This window comes from Pteropus alecto, unplaced genomic scaffold (genome assembly GCF_000325575.1).
Source record: "Pteropus alecto unplaced genomic scaffold, ASM32557v1 scaffold21, whole genome shotgun sequence".
NCBI lineage: Eukaryota > Metazoa > Chordata > Mammalia > Chiroptera > Pteropodidae > Pteropus > Pteropus alecto.
In genome coordinates this window covers 4,866,587-4,885,707 of record NW_006436282.1, presented here as the reverse complement: position 1 = coordinate 4,885,707, position 19,121 = coordinate 4,866,587, and the positions used below count along the sequence as shown (strand labels likewise).

Genomic DNA, 19,121 nt, shown 5'->3' with positions numbered 1-19,121 from the left:
GAAATGACCGTGATGGCTAATGTACCTATACATGGAGATTAGATTCTATAGAATGGCAGTCTTTATTCTCTCATATTCATTTAGTTAAAAAAATTAAGAATAAAAACATATGGTAGAGAAGAAAATAAGGACCTATGAATTGGGTCTATTGGTTCTTTATCTTATAAAGGATAAGATGGCTTTGCTTAATATTTTCACTTGATATTTACTTCACTAACAGTAAAAACTACAAGTCTACATAGTCTGATTCTCTAAATATCTTTATAAGGAAATTTTCTTTCAATCTGAGACATCTGCTACATACCTCTCTCGTATGCCATCTGATTAGCGCAATATGTTTGTTTTGAAAGTATTGGATAAAGAATGGTATATGTCATGGGACTGGGAACCAGTAAGACTTAATCCATATATCACACACCAAAATGAGCCCACTTTTTCTGAGACTAGAATACACGCATTTATAATTTACCACTTCTCATTGCATAAGACATTAATGTCATTGCATAAGACATTAATGTCATTGCAACCAGCCTTGACAAGAAGAAGTAAAATGTCCTCAAGTTTAACCCTGGTTACTTTGCTTATAAAATAATGAACTAGAACTAAATCCTAATAATTTCAGCCAATGTAGAAAACAGTTTCCCAGAGTAACCAGTTATATTGATGGTAGATTCTAAAGTATGAGTTAAAAGAACGAAAGACTCAGGATAATACTTCTCCCATTGGGAGAATCCCTTCTCTACCTGCTTTTGTTTATTTTGTCAAGAACAGTTCTTTATTGGCCATGTTCTTTGTCCTTCTTCATTCTGCATTCCTAGCCCCTGACATTCCATGCTTCATGTTAAAACAAAACAAAACAAAACAAAACAAAACAAAACAAAACAAAACAAAACAAAACAAACTGGAGTAGAAGCTCAGGCAGTGCATAGGTAAAATTTGGGGCGTTCTTCATTAGGGATTGGGGATATGAACCCATACCTGGCATATTCGAGGAACATCAATGGTAGAATGACTGGAATGTAGTGAGTCATGAGGTGAGAGAAGAAGCTATCAGAGGGCTTTGCACAGAGAGATAACCTGTTGTAAATCATGTTTAAAAGTATAGTTCTGGCAGCATGAGGCAAATAGACTGTGAGGGTAAAGAGACAAAACGTTGAGATAGGAAGATATCGCCAAAGTGCAGGTGTGAGATGGTGGTGGTTTAGCCCAGGGAGGTGATGGTGGAAATGGTAAGAGATGGCTGGATTCTGGAGTAGATGTGGGGTATAAGATAAAAAAAGTTAAGGATGACTATGATTTTTGGTCTGAACAACTAGAAGGATAGAGTTGCCATTTTCTGAGATAGATGAGACTATAAGAACATGAAGATGGGTAGGTGTGCAAGAAATCAGTTCACATAATCTGAAATTTAGATTTGGACATATAAAGCTAAACCTCTAGTGGAATTATTAAGTAGGTATTTTGGGATAGAAATCTAGACTTTGGAAGAGAGATCAATACAGGAGATATAAATTTGATTTAATGATAGATAGATAGTATTTAAAGTTTTGAGAGTGGATGAGAACAAATGGGAAGTGAATGTAAATAGAGAAGATAAAAGATCCAAGGACTGGGCCCTGGGCCTTCCTGCATTTGGAGGTTTTTATGATGAAGACGACATAGCAAAGGAGACTAAGAAGTAGGAGCCAGTGGTGTAGAGAACCAAGAGGAAGTGGTTCCTAGAAGCCAAATGAAGAAGTGTTTCAAGAATGAGGGCATAGTTCACCATTTTCATTGCTGCTGATTGGATGAGAACTGAACATAGATCATTGGCTCTGACAACATGGAAGTCATTGCTGACCTTGAGAAGAGCTGTGTGCACACATAGACACACACACACACACACACACACACAGAAAGAGAGAGAGAGAGAGAATAAAACAGATGGAAAAGTCTTAACAACTGATGAATCTGGGTGAAAAGAATATGGGAAATATTTGTATCAGTATTGTAATTTTCTGTGTTTGAAATTATTTTAAAATAAAAAGTTTTTAAAAAGATAATGGTAAGAAAAGAAGTGAAGACAGAGTATACATGCAACACTTTTGAAAAGGGGAACACAGAAACTGAGTATAGATTGATATGTGAGATTAAGAAGGTTCTTATTTATGATGGAAGATATTATGGTATCTTGTATGCTAATGGAAAAGATCTAGTGAACAAGGAAATACTCATGATGCCAAAGAAAATAGAATTGCTAGAGGCACGTCCTTGATCTTTTGAATTAGAATGGGCTTCTACTAATTCCTCTCCTTTCTAACACAAGAATCTATTCTACAGCATTCTAAAGGGTATCTGACCATCTCGACCTTGCTTAGGCAGTCCAGGCAATGGGAACTTTTTTTACTTTTTTGGTATGTCTTCTAATGACCTTGCAACAAATTCAAGAAGCTTTGTAACTTTTAAAAACGAAAATAATACATACTTGTATCAAATCCAACTACTTTACAATCAGGCAAAGTTGTGAGAATTTCCCTCTTTCCCCCTCAGTCCTTCCCTGTAGAGGTTGCCAGTTTTTGCAGCTTGGTGTGTAGCTTCTATAATTTTGAGTAGATGTGTAAACATACACCTATATAGTACAACAGCCTTTAAAATCATTCTATACATAATTTCTCTGACTTCTCCACCTCCCATCCAGTTAAAAGAGCATTGAACGGCCCTCCAAATCAATATAAAGATTTACTTTATTTTTAACAGCTAAATAGTAATCCATTACATGGAAGTAACATAATTTATATATTTCCCTTTCTTAAATGATGCTACAGAGAACATTTTTTGTATTTTCCCATACTTGTCCTAGTATTTCCATTTCATTGAGTTTTGAAAGGCTTGTTCTACAGCTATAATTGGTAGAGTTTCCTTCTTTATGTTGAACTGAAATCTGCCTACCTGTGAATTTTTCTGCTGCTATTAATCCTTTGATGTGGTTTTCTTCTTCTATTTGATCATGATTCTAGGCTTATAAAAATTTGTGAATGCAATTTTATTGTATAGATATTTGTCTCTTTTACTGTTAAACTTTAACTCAAGTGTTCTTTTGCTTGAAACAAGTATCGTGAATTAAAAACCCGAGTTAACATTGTTAATAACTGAATTTTCTTGAAAAGTATGTTTTTATAGGAGACTGTGACTTTGTAGATCTTCTCACATTATTTCAATCTGTTTCTTGGCCTCAGAAATGCCAGTCATATCACTGTGTTCTGTGGTATATCATGACCAACAACTCTTAAATTGTCATTAAACAGTCTAGAAGAGTTTGCAGGGAACATCAAGATAAAATTTCCATATATGAGTAAACTCTGCCCCTCTGAAAGTGGCATTTGAATTGTCAGAAATAATATCTATCATGTTAATCTAGAAGCAATGAGAAAGGAAAACGGCATATAAATGAATGAGGTTGAGGACTGCCTATTGTACTTTTATTTTTTTATTTTTAAAAAAATTAATGTAATTTTCTTTATTAAAAATATACTTGATTATATTTATCATTTTCTTTTTTAAACAAATTTATTATTTTCAGATATTGTTTTTATTTTTTATTGTGGTAAGAACACTTACCATATGAGATCTACCCACTTAAAGTTTTGAATGTATAATACAGTATTGTTAACTATTGGTAGTATATTGTATAGAAGATCTCTAGAACTTATTCACCTTGTGTAATTAAGACTTTATACCCATTGAACAATATCTCCTCCCCTCCCCCTCCCAGCCCCTGGCAACTACCATTCTACTCTCTGCTCCTATGAGTTTGACTATTTTAGTTATCTCACGTAAGTACAATCATGCAGTATTCGTCCTTCTGTGACTAGCTTATTTCACGTAGCACTCCTATGATCATTGCAGCACTATTTACAATAGCCAAAATGTAGAAATAGCCTAAATACCCATCAAGGGATGAATGGGTTAAGAAAACATGGTATTTTCACACAATAGAATATAATTCAGCCCCGCCAAAGAAGGAAATTCTGCCATATGCAACAAAATGGATCAGCCTGGAGAACATTATGCTAAGTGAAATAAGCCTGTTATACTTTTACTTAAAGAATTCATAGGACTTTATAAATATTGCTTCTTGAATCCCCATAGCATATTCAAAAAGAGACACATAGAGAAGCTAATATTGTGAATTCTGGTGAAAGACGTTCTCTGAGAGGGCAATTAGCTATTAGTGCTTTTTGTGCTTTTAATTCTTGGTGGAGAATGACTAGTTTATAGAATGCTACTATCTTTCAGTAGCTCTAATCCTTTTTGACAAGTGATAAAACTGGGAGAACAATACAGAGGCATATACCCTATAATCCACATCTTAAATATAAGAATTTAAAAGCAATATACTTCCATTAAATAAATTAAAATATAATAAGAAATAAAAGCAGTATACTTCCATTATGGTTTTTTGATGTCTGTGCCAGCAGTACCCCCAGAATTTCTACACGGGAGGGGCAGCATTCTAAGTATCTGGATGGCTGGGGGCCTGATCAAGAAGCATGTTGGCAGAGCAGGCACTCTGTTTGCAGTGAGTTGGAAGTCATCAGTGTGGCTGAAGGATATCATAGGATGAAGGGTGGGGGTGATCACCCCTTGGTTTGATCTTTGGCGCACCTCACCAAATCTACTGACAGGAAATAACTTAGGCCTAAGGGAAGACCTGGCTGGATGTCACTTTGGTATATTCTTTTTGATATAATTAAACATGTAATACATAGTATAAACAATTTCCCTGTTTTCCCAGAACCATATGGTAATGATACAAAGTAAACATCATTTTTTTACCAGCCATCACACATAAAAGTGTGACAGTTAAGACACATTCATTGTGACAGCTGGAAATGCTACTTTCCGCTTATGTATAAAGCTGCCTGCTGTACTTTTCTGTTTATCTTAATAGAAAAGATTCCTGCCATGCATTTCCTCATGGTGTTTCTGAAGTCTACATACACTGAGCCTAGTTAATTCTTATTAGATTCTTCCCTTTGGCTATGTGTCCAAGGATGCATGGCTTATACATTTTGCTATATTTGGAATTTCTAGGGTGTTTTTTTCCCCCCTATATAAAATAACATTTACAGGTTCCAGGCACTAGGACCTGCATATCTTCGGGAGTCAATATTCAGCCTACCCCAGCGTTAAATCAGCACAAAGGAGGCTCTGCCTTTCACTGCTTCTGGGTCCATTCTTGTCTGTTAATGAACTGACATATGGAAAAGAAAAGAATAATTGCAAAAGCATACAATATTTTATGGAATCCTTTCATTCATCACACTTACACACAGGGACTGAGTATGTGTTAGGTAGGAGTCCTTGAAGCAGGAGGCTGTTTCCTGATGCTGTGGTAGCGGCCATGGCCACACAGGTCAGCAACTCCCGCTGCCCTCGTGCCCTTGCAGCACGGCCAAAGTGGCCTGTGCAGTCTGAAGAATGCTCTCTAAACTAGCCACGGCAGTTTTCTAACTTGTGGTTAACCCCTTAACTGCTTTGTTCAACTGTCCCTGAGGCCAGCACCACGGTAGCTATTAATAAAGTCGACCTGGATTCAGCTCCAGACTCCAGGCCAGAGGACCTGCCTAAAAACACCTCCTTTAGTTAAAATCTCAGCTGGCACTTTTCCGTACCTCTCTATTTTGTTACCTCTTTTCTACATTGATCCCCAAAAGCTTATCAAAAAATTTTCTCATATTAACCAGAGAAGCACCTAGGTACCCGTGGGGGTTTGTGAGGCTAAATAAGACAGCGTTTAGGGTGCAAGGTCTCTAGACAGCTTCTACCAAAAAGAGAGCCAGCATCCATATCCACTCTCTCTAGCTCCGTATGACATGTAGGGTCCTGAATCGGGTACCTCGGAAGGTAGAAAGATAAACAAGATGAAGTGTTTCTACTTTGGGAGTTTACAAGTAGGACAGAAAGGATGTGAGCATCCCGACCTGTTCTGAGACACATGCTATAAGGAGGTGTGGGTTGATATGGCAGTATTGCTTTTGGCTAGCGTGAGGGCTGAGCGGGGAAGACTCCTTGGATGTGTTTCGTGGCTTAGACTTGCCCGCAAATGCAACAAGGGTATTCAGCAAGCATAGACAAGGTCAGAACACACACACACAGAATCCCAAGCCTGAAAGAGTGAGAGGTAAACAAAAGAGGGAAGCCAAGAAGAGAAACAGATGTGGCTGAGTAGAATTTGTGTATTTGATAGATTTGGTTCTGAAATGGCTAGCAAGTAGAAAGGTCTAGAAAGCAGATAGAAATTAGGCCTGGAGCTTAGAGACTGGTATAAAACTGGGGATTAGAAGATTAGAGGTTACCCCTATAGGGTCACCACTAATGCTATAGATGTGAACAAGATTGTTAAGGATAATAAAAAGTGAAGGTAAGGAACAAAGGCAGACGGCTACCTCGAGGGCGCAGATAGTACCAAGAGGGACACAGGAGTTCTAAAAAACCAAACTGACAAACCACTAGAAACTCGGGAAAAAAACCAGGAGACTGCACTGTGCAGACGGCCAGCAAAGAGAGCATTCTAGTGTCTCTTGTCCCTCGCACAGGCAACTGCCATAAAGCCAACCTCGTCGTTTTGTATTCATCATTTGCAGTGCAAGTACATTCTAATTCCATGCAAGATATTCATGAAATCTGGCAGATTTTACAGAAGGCTATTTAGGCAAAGGGCAGGACAAGTCAATTTATGCAATTGAATCCAGATAGTAAAGCCTCTTGAAGCCATGATACTCTTTGCGCTATGACCTATAAATGTATTTAATTCTAGCATTTATACTAAGAACCATTTTATTATCAGAAAATGAGACTAAATTCTGTGAATTGGATTGAAAATCATAACAGTGAGCACATGTCCACGAAGCAATCAAATAGTCTAGTTAAATGGCTTGACTGTTGCTGAGACTATTTGCAAATATTCATGTGCTACTTATTCAATCAGTTTATCATCTGCTAGTAGATATAAACAGAAAAATAAAAGCAGGGATTAAAAGTTTAAGAAAAATGACTGAGGGGAAATATGCCCAAATTGAGCACATTTGCCTATGACTGTTGTTAGCCGAGCTAGGCCAGTTTGGACATTAACGATCTGTTAGATTTTTTGCGATTCTATCAGTAGCCTCTGAAGATTAAAAGTTGGTAGGACTTACCTGCCTCTTACTAGATAATGTGCTAGTAGGTGGCATGTTAATTAAAGCAAGTTTCAGACAGAATTCTACCCTATGTCTGGCTACTTATTAACAAGTACACATAAAAACAAGGACTGAAAGCTTGGTCCAACTTCCAATTTTCCATTCTTTTTAAGCTCTTTGCAGAAAAGAATCACCCTGAGGCAAATACAACAATATTCTCATGATGGGACCAGTTAACCTTTAAGTCAGGACAGGTGAAGGGATTTTTCATTAGGGGAAAAGAATAGGAGATACCTATCCTGAGTGAATTCTAGAATTAGGGTGCTCTACCAGAAGTGTTTGGCTGGTGAGCTCACCTGGCTCCTATACCCACACAAGGGATGAGGTACCTGTGCAACATTTCTAGCTACCACATGTCTTTAACATTCCTTATTTCCCCAAGGATAAATTGTTTCTATCATCCCTCTGGAGCAAACTCAGTAATATTTGAAGCACACGTCTTTAATGGACCACCGATAATGGTATTTCAAATATTAACTCAGCACCCGTAGAGTATAAATTAAATTAATTTGCACATACATATATTTGCGATATATTTATTTTGTGATATATTTATTAAGGTAAACTACAGGTTGCTTTATTAAATAAGCATCAGGCCATCTTAGTCCCTATTAGACAAGGTTAAGATATTGACATGGGACATTAAATTAGAAGAATTCATTTCCACAAAGGAAAGGTTCTTAAGAAACTAGAAGCTCTTGATTGATGTTCAGGTTAGAGATGAGGAAACTCGCTGGCTTCTACAGTGTGCTGAGAAAGAACTGAGAGATGAAGAGCAGCAGAGCCTTTGGAGGAACTTGCAGCTTTGTACTTGGAAGGGAGAATTACTGTTCAAAGCATTGCTGTGAAATCAGATACAATTTGATGTGACGTGGAAGACATTGCAAAAGCATCAGTTTTATCATTTATCCACTTGTTCTCAGGGTTATTATAGAAATTAGAATGTCTAGCTCTATTATTACCTAGTTCAGTCTTTCACACCTAGGCACACAATAAGAAGTTGCTAATTACAACAGGAGATGGTTATGATCAGAACTTCAGAGAGGAGATAAATGTCAAAATGCCAGAACATATGTTTGTGCTAGGGATTTCTGGGTAGAGGTCTGTGGATAAGCGCCTTCTATCTGTATGTACAAATATATGTACTCCATAGGCCTCTTGGAAAATACTATTTTCCTTCTAAAGTGAACAAGCTGTGCCTACGAAGAATAAGAAAATAACCCCTTTCAATACAGAGTGATTCTTGGATTCCAGGCCAAATACTAAAGGACTATTCAACGCAAGTCTCTACGACTTGTTAACTCTACCATTTACCTACTAAATCAACATCTTCATACAATACTGGCTTTCTTCAAGTTGGCAGAAGGCCACCTGAATAAACTTTTACTCTCCGCTTTGAAAATTTATAATACTCTGGTTCCTAATTAGCAATACTCTAATCACCATCAAAAAGGAAGAAAGGCAAACAAGGAGAGGCAGAGGAAAGAACAATAATTGATTTATTCTAGAATATTTGAGGGGAGGCACTACAAAATGATTGGATGGGTTTAGACTTTTAATAAGGTTGCTTGATTGCACCCTGCAAAGAAAATTTGGTACAAAAGTAAAATACTTCCTCTTTTCATAGCTTCTGCAGCTAGTGCTCTCGACCTAGAATGTTCCAGTTGGCCTATGACTAAAGGTTAGCCAGAGGTTTCCTTTGTTTTCAGCATATAACCAGGCCTCTGCAATTTCTCAGACAAAGCAGCAAATCTTGATGGAGGAGAAGCCTACACTTCTGATTGAGCTGGAAATACTGGGGATACCTTTTATGATTTTGACTTTAGCCCTTTTTCTTTTAGCAAGAAAAGGAAAGTGATCAGGAAGAAAGCAGCTCTGTAATAAAATGAAAAAGGGTGTAAAGATAAAAAATAAAATGATTAAGCATTTTCACTGATGTGAACCTGGCTTTGGGCCAAAAATCCCATTTAGGTATCAGCTGGATTTTTTTCTCTAACCTTCTACATTTCAGTCTGAGGCAATGGGCAAGTGCTAAAATCCTAGAACTTAAAAAAATTTCCCCCAATTGTGGACTTCCTGGTATTGTTTTGTAAATGCGAAATAGGTATCCCTATACACTAAATAATATCTCTATTATTACCTACGACATGATAGAGGAAACTTCAGAGGCATTATCTCGAACAGGAAGGGAAAACGGTAATGAGGGCTCCCTTGCCTGCTGTGCAGCACAAGTGTTTCACTTTATCTATTAGCATTTATATCATCCCTACACAGATAAAGTCACAGCATGCTGAGAGATAACCAATATCAGGCTCATAAACTGGCTGTGTCTAAGTGGGACAATGCTATTGCTGGTTTAAAAGGTTGAACTGAAATTGATGTGAGTGTAAATCCTGGGGCAACAGGTTTCTGGTCACCTTGTAGACTTCCTAAATTCAAAGAGGAGAAGTTTTCTCTAGGTATGGAGAAACCTACAACCGTAACTTTGCTTTAGGTTTCTTGGTGCTCCTTTAGCCTACGGATTCTCAATCTTTGGGCAGGTAAAGTACTTAGATACTCAGATGCTTCACCTCCTGTAGCTTTGATAGATTATATCTTTTTGCAACCATTCAGTGCATTCATTCATTCATTTAATATATTAATGTTTACCTTTTGAAATAATTTCAGACTTACAAACTAGCTGCAAAGATAATACACAGAATTAATTCTCATACATCCTTTACCCAGATTTCCTAAATGTTAACATTACTGTATTTGCTTTATAAAATTCTGTGTGTGTTAACACACATTATAAGTTTCCTAAAACACTTGAGAGTAAGTTGCAGATACAATATCCCTTTGCCCCTAAATACTTTAGTATTTTTATACAAACAAGCACATCCTCTTATAGAACAGAGTAAAATTATAAACACCAGAAAATTATTAAAGTCATGTGTCGCTTAATGACGGGATGTGTTCTGAGAAATGCATTAGGCGATTTCATCATTATGCAAACACCACAGAGTGCACTTATGCAAATCTAGATGATATAGCCTACCTCACACCTAGGCTGTATGGTATAGCTTATTGCTCCTAGGCTACAAGCCTGTACAATCTATTACTCTACTGAATACTGTAAGCAGTTGTAACACAGTGGCAAGTATCTGTGTATCTAAACATATCTAAACATAGAAAAGGTACAGTCAAAATGCAGTGTAAAGGGTAAAAAATGGTGCACCTGTATAGGGCATTTAGTGTGAATGTGGCTTGCAGAACTGGGAGTTGCTGTGAGTGAGTCAGCGAGTGAGTGGTGAGTGCATGTGAAGGCCTAGGATATTACTGTAACTACTGTAGACTTTATAACACTGTCCCACAGCCCTCTCCCTGCTTCCTTCCAAGAAGGTCAGAAATAGAACACTGAAGTTGTCAGTGCTGCTCAATGAACTGGGATGTGGGCTGGACTGACGGGAAATATCAAGGAGAAACTGGCTGGGTGAGACATAGATCACCATAATAGTGACTGTCAAGAGGGAGTGAAAGGGGGCCTGAGGATAAGTGGGAATAAAATCAAGATGAGATAAAGGGTCGTAGGGTTTTGTCATGGCCATGTGGTTTTGGTACTGCATGTGGGAGCAGTGGTGAGGTTAAGGAACTTTATGGTATAAAAAAGAAGATGCTTAACATGGAGAGGATGTAGAATGGAGGATCTAAAATTTGACTTTGGAAATTTGTTTTTGGTTCCATTGACCCTATCTGACACAAAGGGCTCTCTCTGGCATTGGACTGATGGAAGAAATAAAACTTATCTACGTTTTACATCATTACAACCCGAAAATATTTCCAAAGTACAGGGACAGGCTGGCTCCATGTTACCACAGAAAGCTTTTACTAGAATGGTAGTGACACTTAAGTACTTGTTATGGTAGCTCCTGTGGACCTGTGTCCTTGTATAGGATCTTAGGCACTTAAGTACTTGTTATGGTAGCTCCTGTGGACCTTGTATAGGATCTTAGGTCCTTGTATAGGATTTTAGATCCCCAACAAAGAGTTTACGGTGACATCCACCGAAGACCATCGGGTTAGATCTGGGAGGGCTATAAGTGCCCTCTGAACATGTAGCACTGTGGGGATAGGCTCCTCTGTGCTGACACAAGTCAGTGGCTGGCTAATTGGGAGGCAATCTGCACTCAAAATTAAGGTGCTGTGAGTGAGAGGGAATATATTGGCAAGGTGCACAGATAGTGCTCCCATCAGAGAAAAGGAATTCCTCCTGAACCACATATCCTTGTATTTCTTACAGGAAATGCATCTCCATTATAATCTTATAGGACCACCCTGGGGTATGCGGTCCGTCCTTGACCGAGACGCCATGCCACACGTGACTGGCTACTATTTAATCTATAGACCTTATTCGGTTTGCCAAGTGTTCCATTAATTCTTTTTCATTTTTAAAAGAATACTCTTCATTTGTTAGTCAGAAAAAGTCCTCCTTCTAAGTACATACAGTGCTGCGAGTTCCGGCAGACACACAGGCGGCCTCTAGCAGTCTGAGCTGAGCACGGGGTTTCCCGACCCTCCCCAGGCAGGACTGCGTTTCTCAAGGTCTGGGCCCAGGGCACATTCCTGCAGGTTTTAATCCATTCTCCCAGCTGTCTTAAGTTGTCACCTGTGCCCTAAAAGTGACAGTGTTTGCTGCACTTTCGCCAGCAGCTAAAGATTTTTGTTCCATAGAAGGCTTTGTGCCTTTCCACGGAGGACTGCTGCTGGCCTCCCTAGGCCTGCACCCCCAGGGAACTGCTCCCAGACTTTCCCGTCTCCAGTCTTTCTCTTGAGTACTGGTGAGGTCCCCAGCGGAATACATGCGAGGGGCTGTGAATTTCCCTTGTGCCTGAAGCTCCCACAGGTTCTATCTTCTTACACTAACCACACTCAGACTTTAGCAATTTGTTAAAAATGTTTACTGAATTCTTCTTACCAGCGTGTATAACTGACGTCCCCAGCAGGTGAGTGCAGCCAGTGTCCCATCTCTCCTGGGAGGAGCCTGTGTTTCCTTAGATTTTGAGTTAGTTGGTTGCCCTGCAACCACAGCTCAATGATAGATTCAAGGAAAGTTGTGATTTCATAGATTAGTTAGCATTTTTTGTTGTTATTTTAAGAACGAAAGCAGCCTTTTCTAGTTTTCTACACTTTAAGAAGCCAAACATCCATTTTATATATTTATATCATCTATGACTTTGACCTTACTGAGAAAACATTTAGAAAGAAAAAACTGTTATTTCAGTAATGAAAAAAAAAATCTATTAATGATTTTAATATCAGTAATGAAAAAAATCTATTAAAATATTCAGGTACTTGTGCATTCTCCTTAGGAATTTCTCTCCGAGAGAGTAAGCAATCATCTGAAAAATTAAAACGATCATGTCTTTATTAAGACAGATCCAGGAGTGAGATATAGTAGTTAAGAATCTGAGTTTGACATTTGGATTTAATTATACTTTCAGACGGACAGGGTCTTTCCTGCAGTTGCTTTTGACCCATGCTGAAATCATTGTCTCTCATTTTCCTGACACTTGTAAGGGGTGGGGGAATCTGATTGGATAGCACTCACTTCTGCCAAGCTAAGACATGGACTTACTTGCTAAAGGCTTTTAGGCATAGCTGCTCTGAAAGTTACAGAAAGAAAGCCTTCAAGTGTCTTGAAAGAAAACTGATGATTTAAAAAAAAAAAAAAGCCTTTATTACGGGGAAACCCAGCTGCCTGGAATAGCTACAGTTAACAATTATGTATAAAATGTTTATATTATGAAGTAAAGCAAAATAAATATCTGGACATGGAGCTGATCCTAATATGATAATTGGCTACCCTGAAGTTTTTCCCTCAGGGCACACCAATGAAGCCATAGCAGCTTTTAACTTTGTTAGGAAATTGTGTCATTTCTTAAAGGCAGCTAGTTAATCATAAACATTTACTGAACATTTTCGATATTAGCTGCAATAGGAATCTGAGAGGTTATAAAAGAAATAGTTATTCTGAATAATTGTCAGAAAGGTTTTGAGTTCTTTCTGGACCCGCTTTGTCTAAATATATGATTCTCAGTGATAATTCACAGCACAATTTCAGCTCCTTTCTGCCACACTGTTCTGTCACACTGTTCTGCCCTTTGGGGTTGGGACAAAGCAAACCTTAGATTTCCTTTTAGTGTTCTCCCATGAACCTTTAATCTCCCTTACACTTGGCTAGGAACCCTCTTGACCCCTCAACCAGTAGCCTCATGCATCCCCTTGAAAACCCCAAACTACCTTCTAACCAGGTACATGGTTGAATGAAGATGTCCTCATTCACTTCTACGAAAATAACCTGAGAAATCTAATTTATGCCAAAGTATCATTTACTGATACATCTTTCTTAAAAGGATTTCTTATAATTTTTATGTTTTTTTTTAAAATATATTTTTTAAATTAGAACAGAGAATAGGAAACCCTCAGGCAGCTATCTTCCCACCGGCCTTCACAGCACTCTGTGGGCTGGCCACCTAGTCTATAGCTAGGCAGACCCTTCTAGTCTTTATACTCCAGATGAGTCTGCAGATCGACTCTTAGTACAGCATGTTGTTCAGTAAGAGTAATGAGGCTGGTCTGTGTTAGCCACACATTCCCACCTATTCCTCTTCATCACACCTGTGGCAGCAGTGCAATCTTTGGAAACAGAACAGATTTTTCTCTTCTCATTTCTCCTGCCTGAATCTCCAGCTTGGCATCTCTGTGTTGGTTTACTGGTTTGGGCTTATGTAACTGGCACCAATCTCTATCCAGGGTTATGGAGCTCCCAACATCACCAGGTGTCCTGGTGGGAAAAGACTGTTCTCTCCTGACTCCAAACAGAATAAAGAAGACCAAGGATCCCTGCCTGTCTCCTCTAACCAACTAAGCAACTAAGAGAGGGACATTCCTTTTTGGGAGGCGAGTCTCCTTGGATAAGCCTGGGACATCTATGCACAGCCCTGCTAAATAATCACTGTGGGCCCTCTATGCTATGGCATCCTGCTAGACTCAAGGGTTACCAGGGTGAAGAAGACACTAGGCGAATGTGTTCTCTGCAATCTGACCGTTGTAAGGAACTTGTTCTAAGTCCTCGAGAGCTGAATTGAGGAGGCAAAACTGCATTCCCACACTTGACATTCATTTAAAAACACAACATGGCAGAGTTCCTAAGAGTTCAACCAAGTTGACCTGCTGTGAAGGGCTAGAGATGAGTGCAAGAAGATTGAGCGCTTCACTTCAGCAAGAGAATCTCTACTTGTATTCCTTTTATTTTGCACTCTTCTGTATAAGATTTCTTTTAATAAAAGGGCTTTCTCCTAGGGATGTGTGCAAGACGCAAAGAGATATAAAAGAGTATTCACTGAAGCATTATTTATAATAGAGAAATACTGAGAACAATCTAGATGTCCATCACTAAGATAATGGATAAATTGTAGTCTAGTTATTTAATGGAATAGTGTACAGCACAGAAAACTGACAAACTAGAACTACGTATATGTTCACAGATAAATTGCAAATAGACAATGTTGAGATTTAAAATACAAATTAGATGCATAAATATCACATTTCAAGTTTAAAATATCAAAAATAATATTTCAGAGAGATTTCCTCTCTCCTTTGGGGAATGGGATTGGGTATATCAGGAGTTTCATGGGATCTGTAATATTTCATTTTTTAATATGGTGGTATATAGGTGAATGTTTGTCTTTTTCCACATAAATTTGTGTGTCAAAAATATTTCATTATAACATTTTTAAAATGAGAAGTTTCTGTTGGTTTAAAAAAGCTCTAAAGCCCAAGAACTGGGAAAGGGGGCTCAGGAATACTGATACTCAAAGTTACAATGGTCTCCAAGCGAGCCTCTGCGGCTGCTTCCATAAGTAACCATCTAAAGTCCATCCTGCCTTCTTATTAAACCTATGGCAAAATGCACATTTTACCCCTACCCTCATCCCTGACTCTTATTTATTTACTTATTTATTTGTTTGTTTGCTTGTTTATTTATTTTTAAATTAAGCATACCAGTAATTCTAGTGGGCATAGTTAGGATACCTTTGAGAAAGATGCTGAACGTATGTAAATTAGATCCGAGGATCCCATGGTCCTTCAAACCTCTGCCACAGACTCATTGCAAAGTGGTTGAGTATAGGATCCAAACAGCATCAGTACTATGGCTCATTAGTGACTGTTCTTATTTCATAAAAACACTTTAAACCTGCATGGTTTTGGGGGGAGGAGATTTAGGGGGTCAGGAGATAATATTAAGATATGGTGAGGAAAGTTAAAAGTCCTGAAATGACAACATTTTTATTTTTTTAATTAAGGAGGCACTAAATTTAGATAAATAGATTCATGTTGCTACAAATTATCAGGGATAGAACAGTGTATTATATAAAAACTCCTTGGCATTAATTGGGGAAAGATGCTATTATATGCTCTTTCTCTGCATTATTAAGCTAATACATGCCTTTAACATACCAAAAAGTTTAGAAAAATGTAAAGAAGTTTGTAAAAATTACTATTAATATCATAACTGAAGTAATAGCTGTTTGTTATTTGTGAACTGATTGACATCATGTTCCTAGTTTGAAATCAGCCAAGGTGGAAGTATTTACACCACTGAGAAATAGGCAAATTCCACAAATCAGCTGTCTCGCTTCTACTCTACACTCAGAGGTTAATTTTTTTTCTAACAAAGCATTGAGCTCATCTGACATATATATGTATTTCCCCCATGTTTAGATAATGCTATAATACAGTTTTGAAACTGCCTGTGTATATCTGATTCAAAAAGTATTGAGTTATCTTGGAAAATTAACAGGAATATCCTTTTCTTATATTGTGTTTAGGGGGAACCAGGACCTCAAGGCTTTCCAGGGTCAAAGGGTATGACAGGACGTGGCCTCCCAGGCCAGAAGGTAAGTATTTCAGGACTTTAAAAACTGCATAGGTTCAGGATCTCAATAGCTTAACTTGAACTTGGAAGAGCTCTCATAAGACTTGTCGCTCTTCTCAACTTTCGGAGGAAAAAAATCCATTTGAAAGTGAATCCTTTTGCATTTCCTTTCCTAACTTCATACATGCTTACTTTATAAAATCTCATTTTCTTCATTATCAAAAGCCAGCTGATAAGGAATAAATCCTTACAACATAACATATAGATGATAAAAGATAGCTCAGGCATCAAATTATGCAATAGGTGAACTTCCTGAAGGTAGGGAGCTGGTCCAATGGTATTGAAAGTCTTTTACTCTAAGATCTCTGGTTCATCATGAATTGGATTATGGTACCTGGGAGGAATGTAAATAAAATTCTCCCAATTTTTTTTTTCCTATCATACATTTGCATCAACAAGAATCACAGGTCTTCCCAGTTTAAGTAAACCAAATTTTAGAATTTTTCTTATTTGGCTTTAAAAATTCCCATTCTAAACTTATCTTTTCACTGTATTATAAAGGGAGAGCATGGAGAACAGGGCGATGTGGGAAAGAAAGGCAATAAAGGGGAAATTGGAGAACCCGGATCTCCAGGAAAACAGGCAAGAAGTGATATTTTTAAAATCTTACTGTAATTTGATACATTAACTAGTTACAACCTATATTGACTGTGACTCTTCTTCCACTAACCAGGGGTTACAAGGACCAAAAGGAGACCAAGGACTTACAGTGAGTATTGATCCTCAAGGCTAACTGAGGAGTTGTGCTTATGAAATTATTACATTCACGTTTTAGCTTCAGACGTATGAATTCTTTTGATGCAGAGTTCCGGTTGCTGTTTAAATGATAGCAGTGCTACGAGCCCAATGTTTACTTAAACGCAGGGGGAAAGTGAATCTGAATACAAGGGAGAAACAATACCTGGCAGCCCTTATCTGGTTTCCTGGTGCAGATGTGTGACTACTCCCTTCTGATCCCTGGTAGAAATGTAACGAGGTGAGATGATTACAGGAAGCCAAAGGACCAAATGCCTTTGTATTTTACATCGTTCTTCACATTTCAGAATGGGATTCCTTTTTTTCCTAACTAGTTCTTTTAGGAAGTGCTCTGAGAACAGCAATTACAAAATTGGGATTATTTTTATGTGCTGATTCACTTATTCAAATATTTCTGAAGCATCTACAAATATTTCCCTTTCCATCTCCCTACACCATTGCGAACAAAAAACCAGCTCTTTAAAGTCTCCTAGGGTAGAAAAGTTCTAGAATTTCTATAGCAAAGTCTAATTCTTCCTTTCTGACTTAAAGGCACTATATCTCCTGGAGTGGAGAATAGGAGCCTTCTCTTTTTTCCCTTTTTGATTTTTTGGAGGGTCGTGGTCTGAGGGTGCTGATCCTAGACACTGTGCTGGGCGACTCCAGGTGTGTGGGGGCTGTTCAGGTAGTGGAGGTGAGAGATGAGAGTTAGGAACCTGACAAACAGAACTGCATGTGTTTTTCTATGGCCCATCTGCCTTTTCCTCTTTGTTCTTCTGCACAACTCAGAGACTCCCCCAACTGCCCCCGCAACACGGATGCCTATGGTGGATGAAGCAGCTTCAAATGCAGCAATTCTTCCCCCAAAATAGCAGAGGAGAGAGTGTGTAAAATGCCCAGAAGAACATTCCTCATAGGTTTATACCCTCCCTCCTGTTCCAGCATGGGGAGGAGGACTGGTTTCCTTCATGTATTCATTTGTTCAGGCTCTGAGATAGGCACTGGGGGCCTGGAATAATAGAGAATAAGGGAATAAGATGTCTCTGGACTCAAGGAGCTCGCAGCCCAGTAGAGAGAAAGACAAGCAAGGATGTTCACCTGCAGTTTGACAAATGCTAAGATAGAAGTAGATATGTGGGTCCAGAGCAGACAAAATGACGTATGATGATATTGGGGGCCGATAGGTTTTTATCTCTTAAACAGATGGTTTTTAGCCAAGAGGCAGAGATCTCAGAAATGGAGATGTCATTCTGCTAAACTGGGCTTTCTAGATTCTAGAAAAGAGGACTAGCAGGAGGGAAAGAATTAAGGAAAAGAAAATTTGCATTCAATGAGACTCAGGTACACAAACAGCACCATGTTAGGCTCCTTCACATCAGCACACCCCTGTACTGCAAGGTACCTGGGGGCCTGTGCTTGGGAGGTCCACTCGGGACCTCTAGTCCTTCTCCACCTGCTCCCCTTGCCCCCCAGTGAGGAGTCCTTGTGGCCTCGGGAAGCAAGGAGCACATGCCCCCTCTATACCACTCTCTGGATACACGGGATCCCATAATTGCCAGCCCAAATGGCCCCTTTTGGGGAGCTGACAGTGCTGGCCTGTGTGCCTGGGCCCACCCAAGGAGTGGCCAGGGGCAGCTGTTTTGGGGGGTTTTGGACAGAGCTTGGAAGTGAGGACTGTGTTCACCACGTGAATGCTGGCCAAGGACCTATGCAATGTAGAACTGGTGGGGATGGGGTGCAATGAGAAGGGGACAGGCTGTGGGCCACAGGCCTCTCTTACCCAAGACCCCACGTTATCCATACGATAGCTCCATGAGGTAGGTAGTATTATCTCCACTTTAGTGAAGACAGAAAGTTTGAGCAATATGCCCAAGGTCACCTCGCTAGCAAGTAGCAGAGCCCTTATAGCCAGAGTCGTCTTGTCTGATGCCAAATTCAGGCTGCTCCCTCGTGAAAGCTGTTCTTGGTGGGCTCTTTCCTCCCCCACCCCCATTCTCTCCTGATCAAATATATTTCCAAACAGCTATCAATTGCTGATTCATTCTAGACTAACACATTCCTTTTTTAAGAGGCAAATACCTTTGGTATTTGTAGAAGGCAAGATTCTACATTTGCCAAAGACAGGAAGCTGACAGGGATGATCAATATTTTAAAAATTCACACAAAATTGCTTCAACAAAAGACTCTTT

At 38.9% G+C, this 19,121-nt stretch overlaps 1 protein-coding gene across 1 annotated transcript in view; it reads left to right on the top strand.

Moving 5' to 3' along the window:
• COL28A1 (collagen type XXVIII alpha 1 chain) overlaps positions 1-19,121 on the top strand; it is a 130,070-nt gene that overhangs the window by 88,799 nt on the left and 22,150 nt on the right. Inside the window, exons 27-29 of the mRNA XM_025046936.1 lie at positions 16,091-16,159; positions 16,699-16,779; positions 16,871-16,906. Coding sequence (XP_024902704.1) covers positions 16,091-16,159; positions 16,699-16,779; positions 16,871-16,906 — 186 coding nt within the window. The remainder of the gene's footprint in view (positions 1-16,090; positions 16,160-16,698; positions 16,780-16,870; positions 16,907-19,121) is intronic.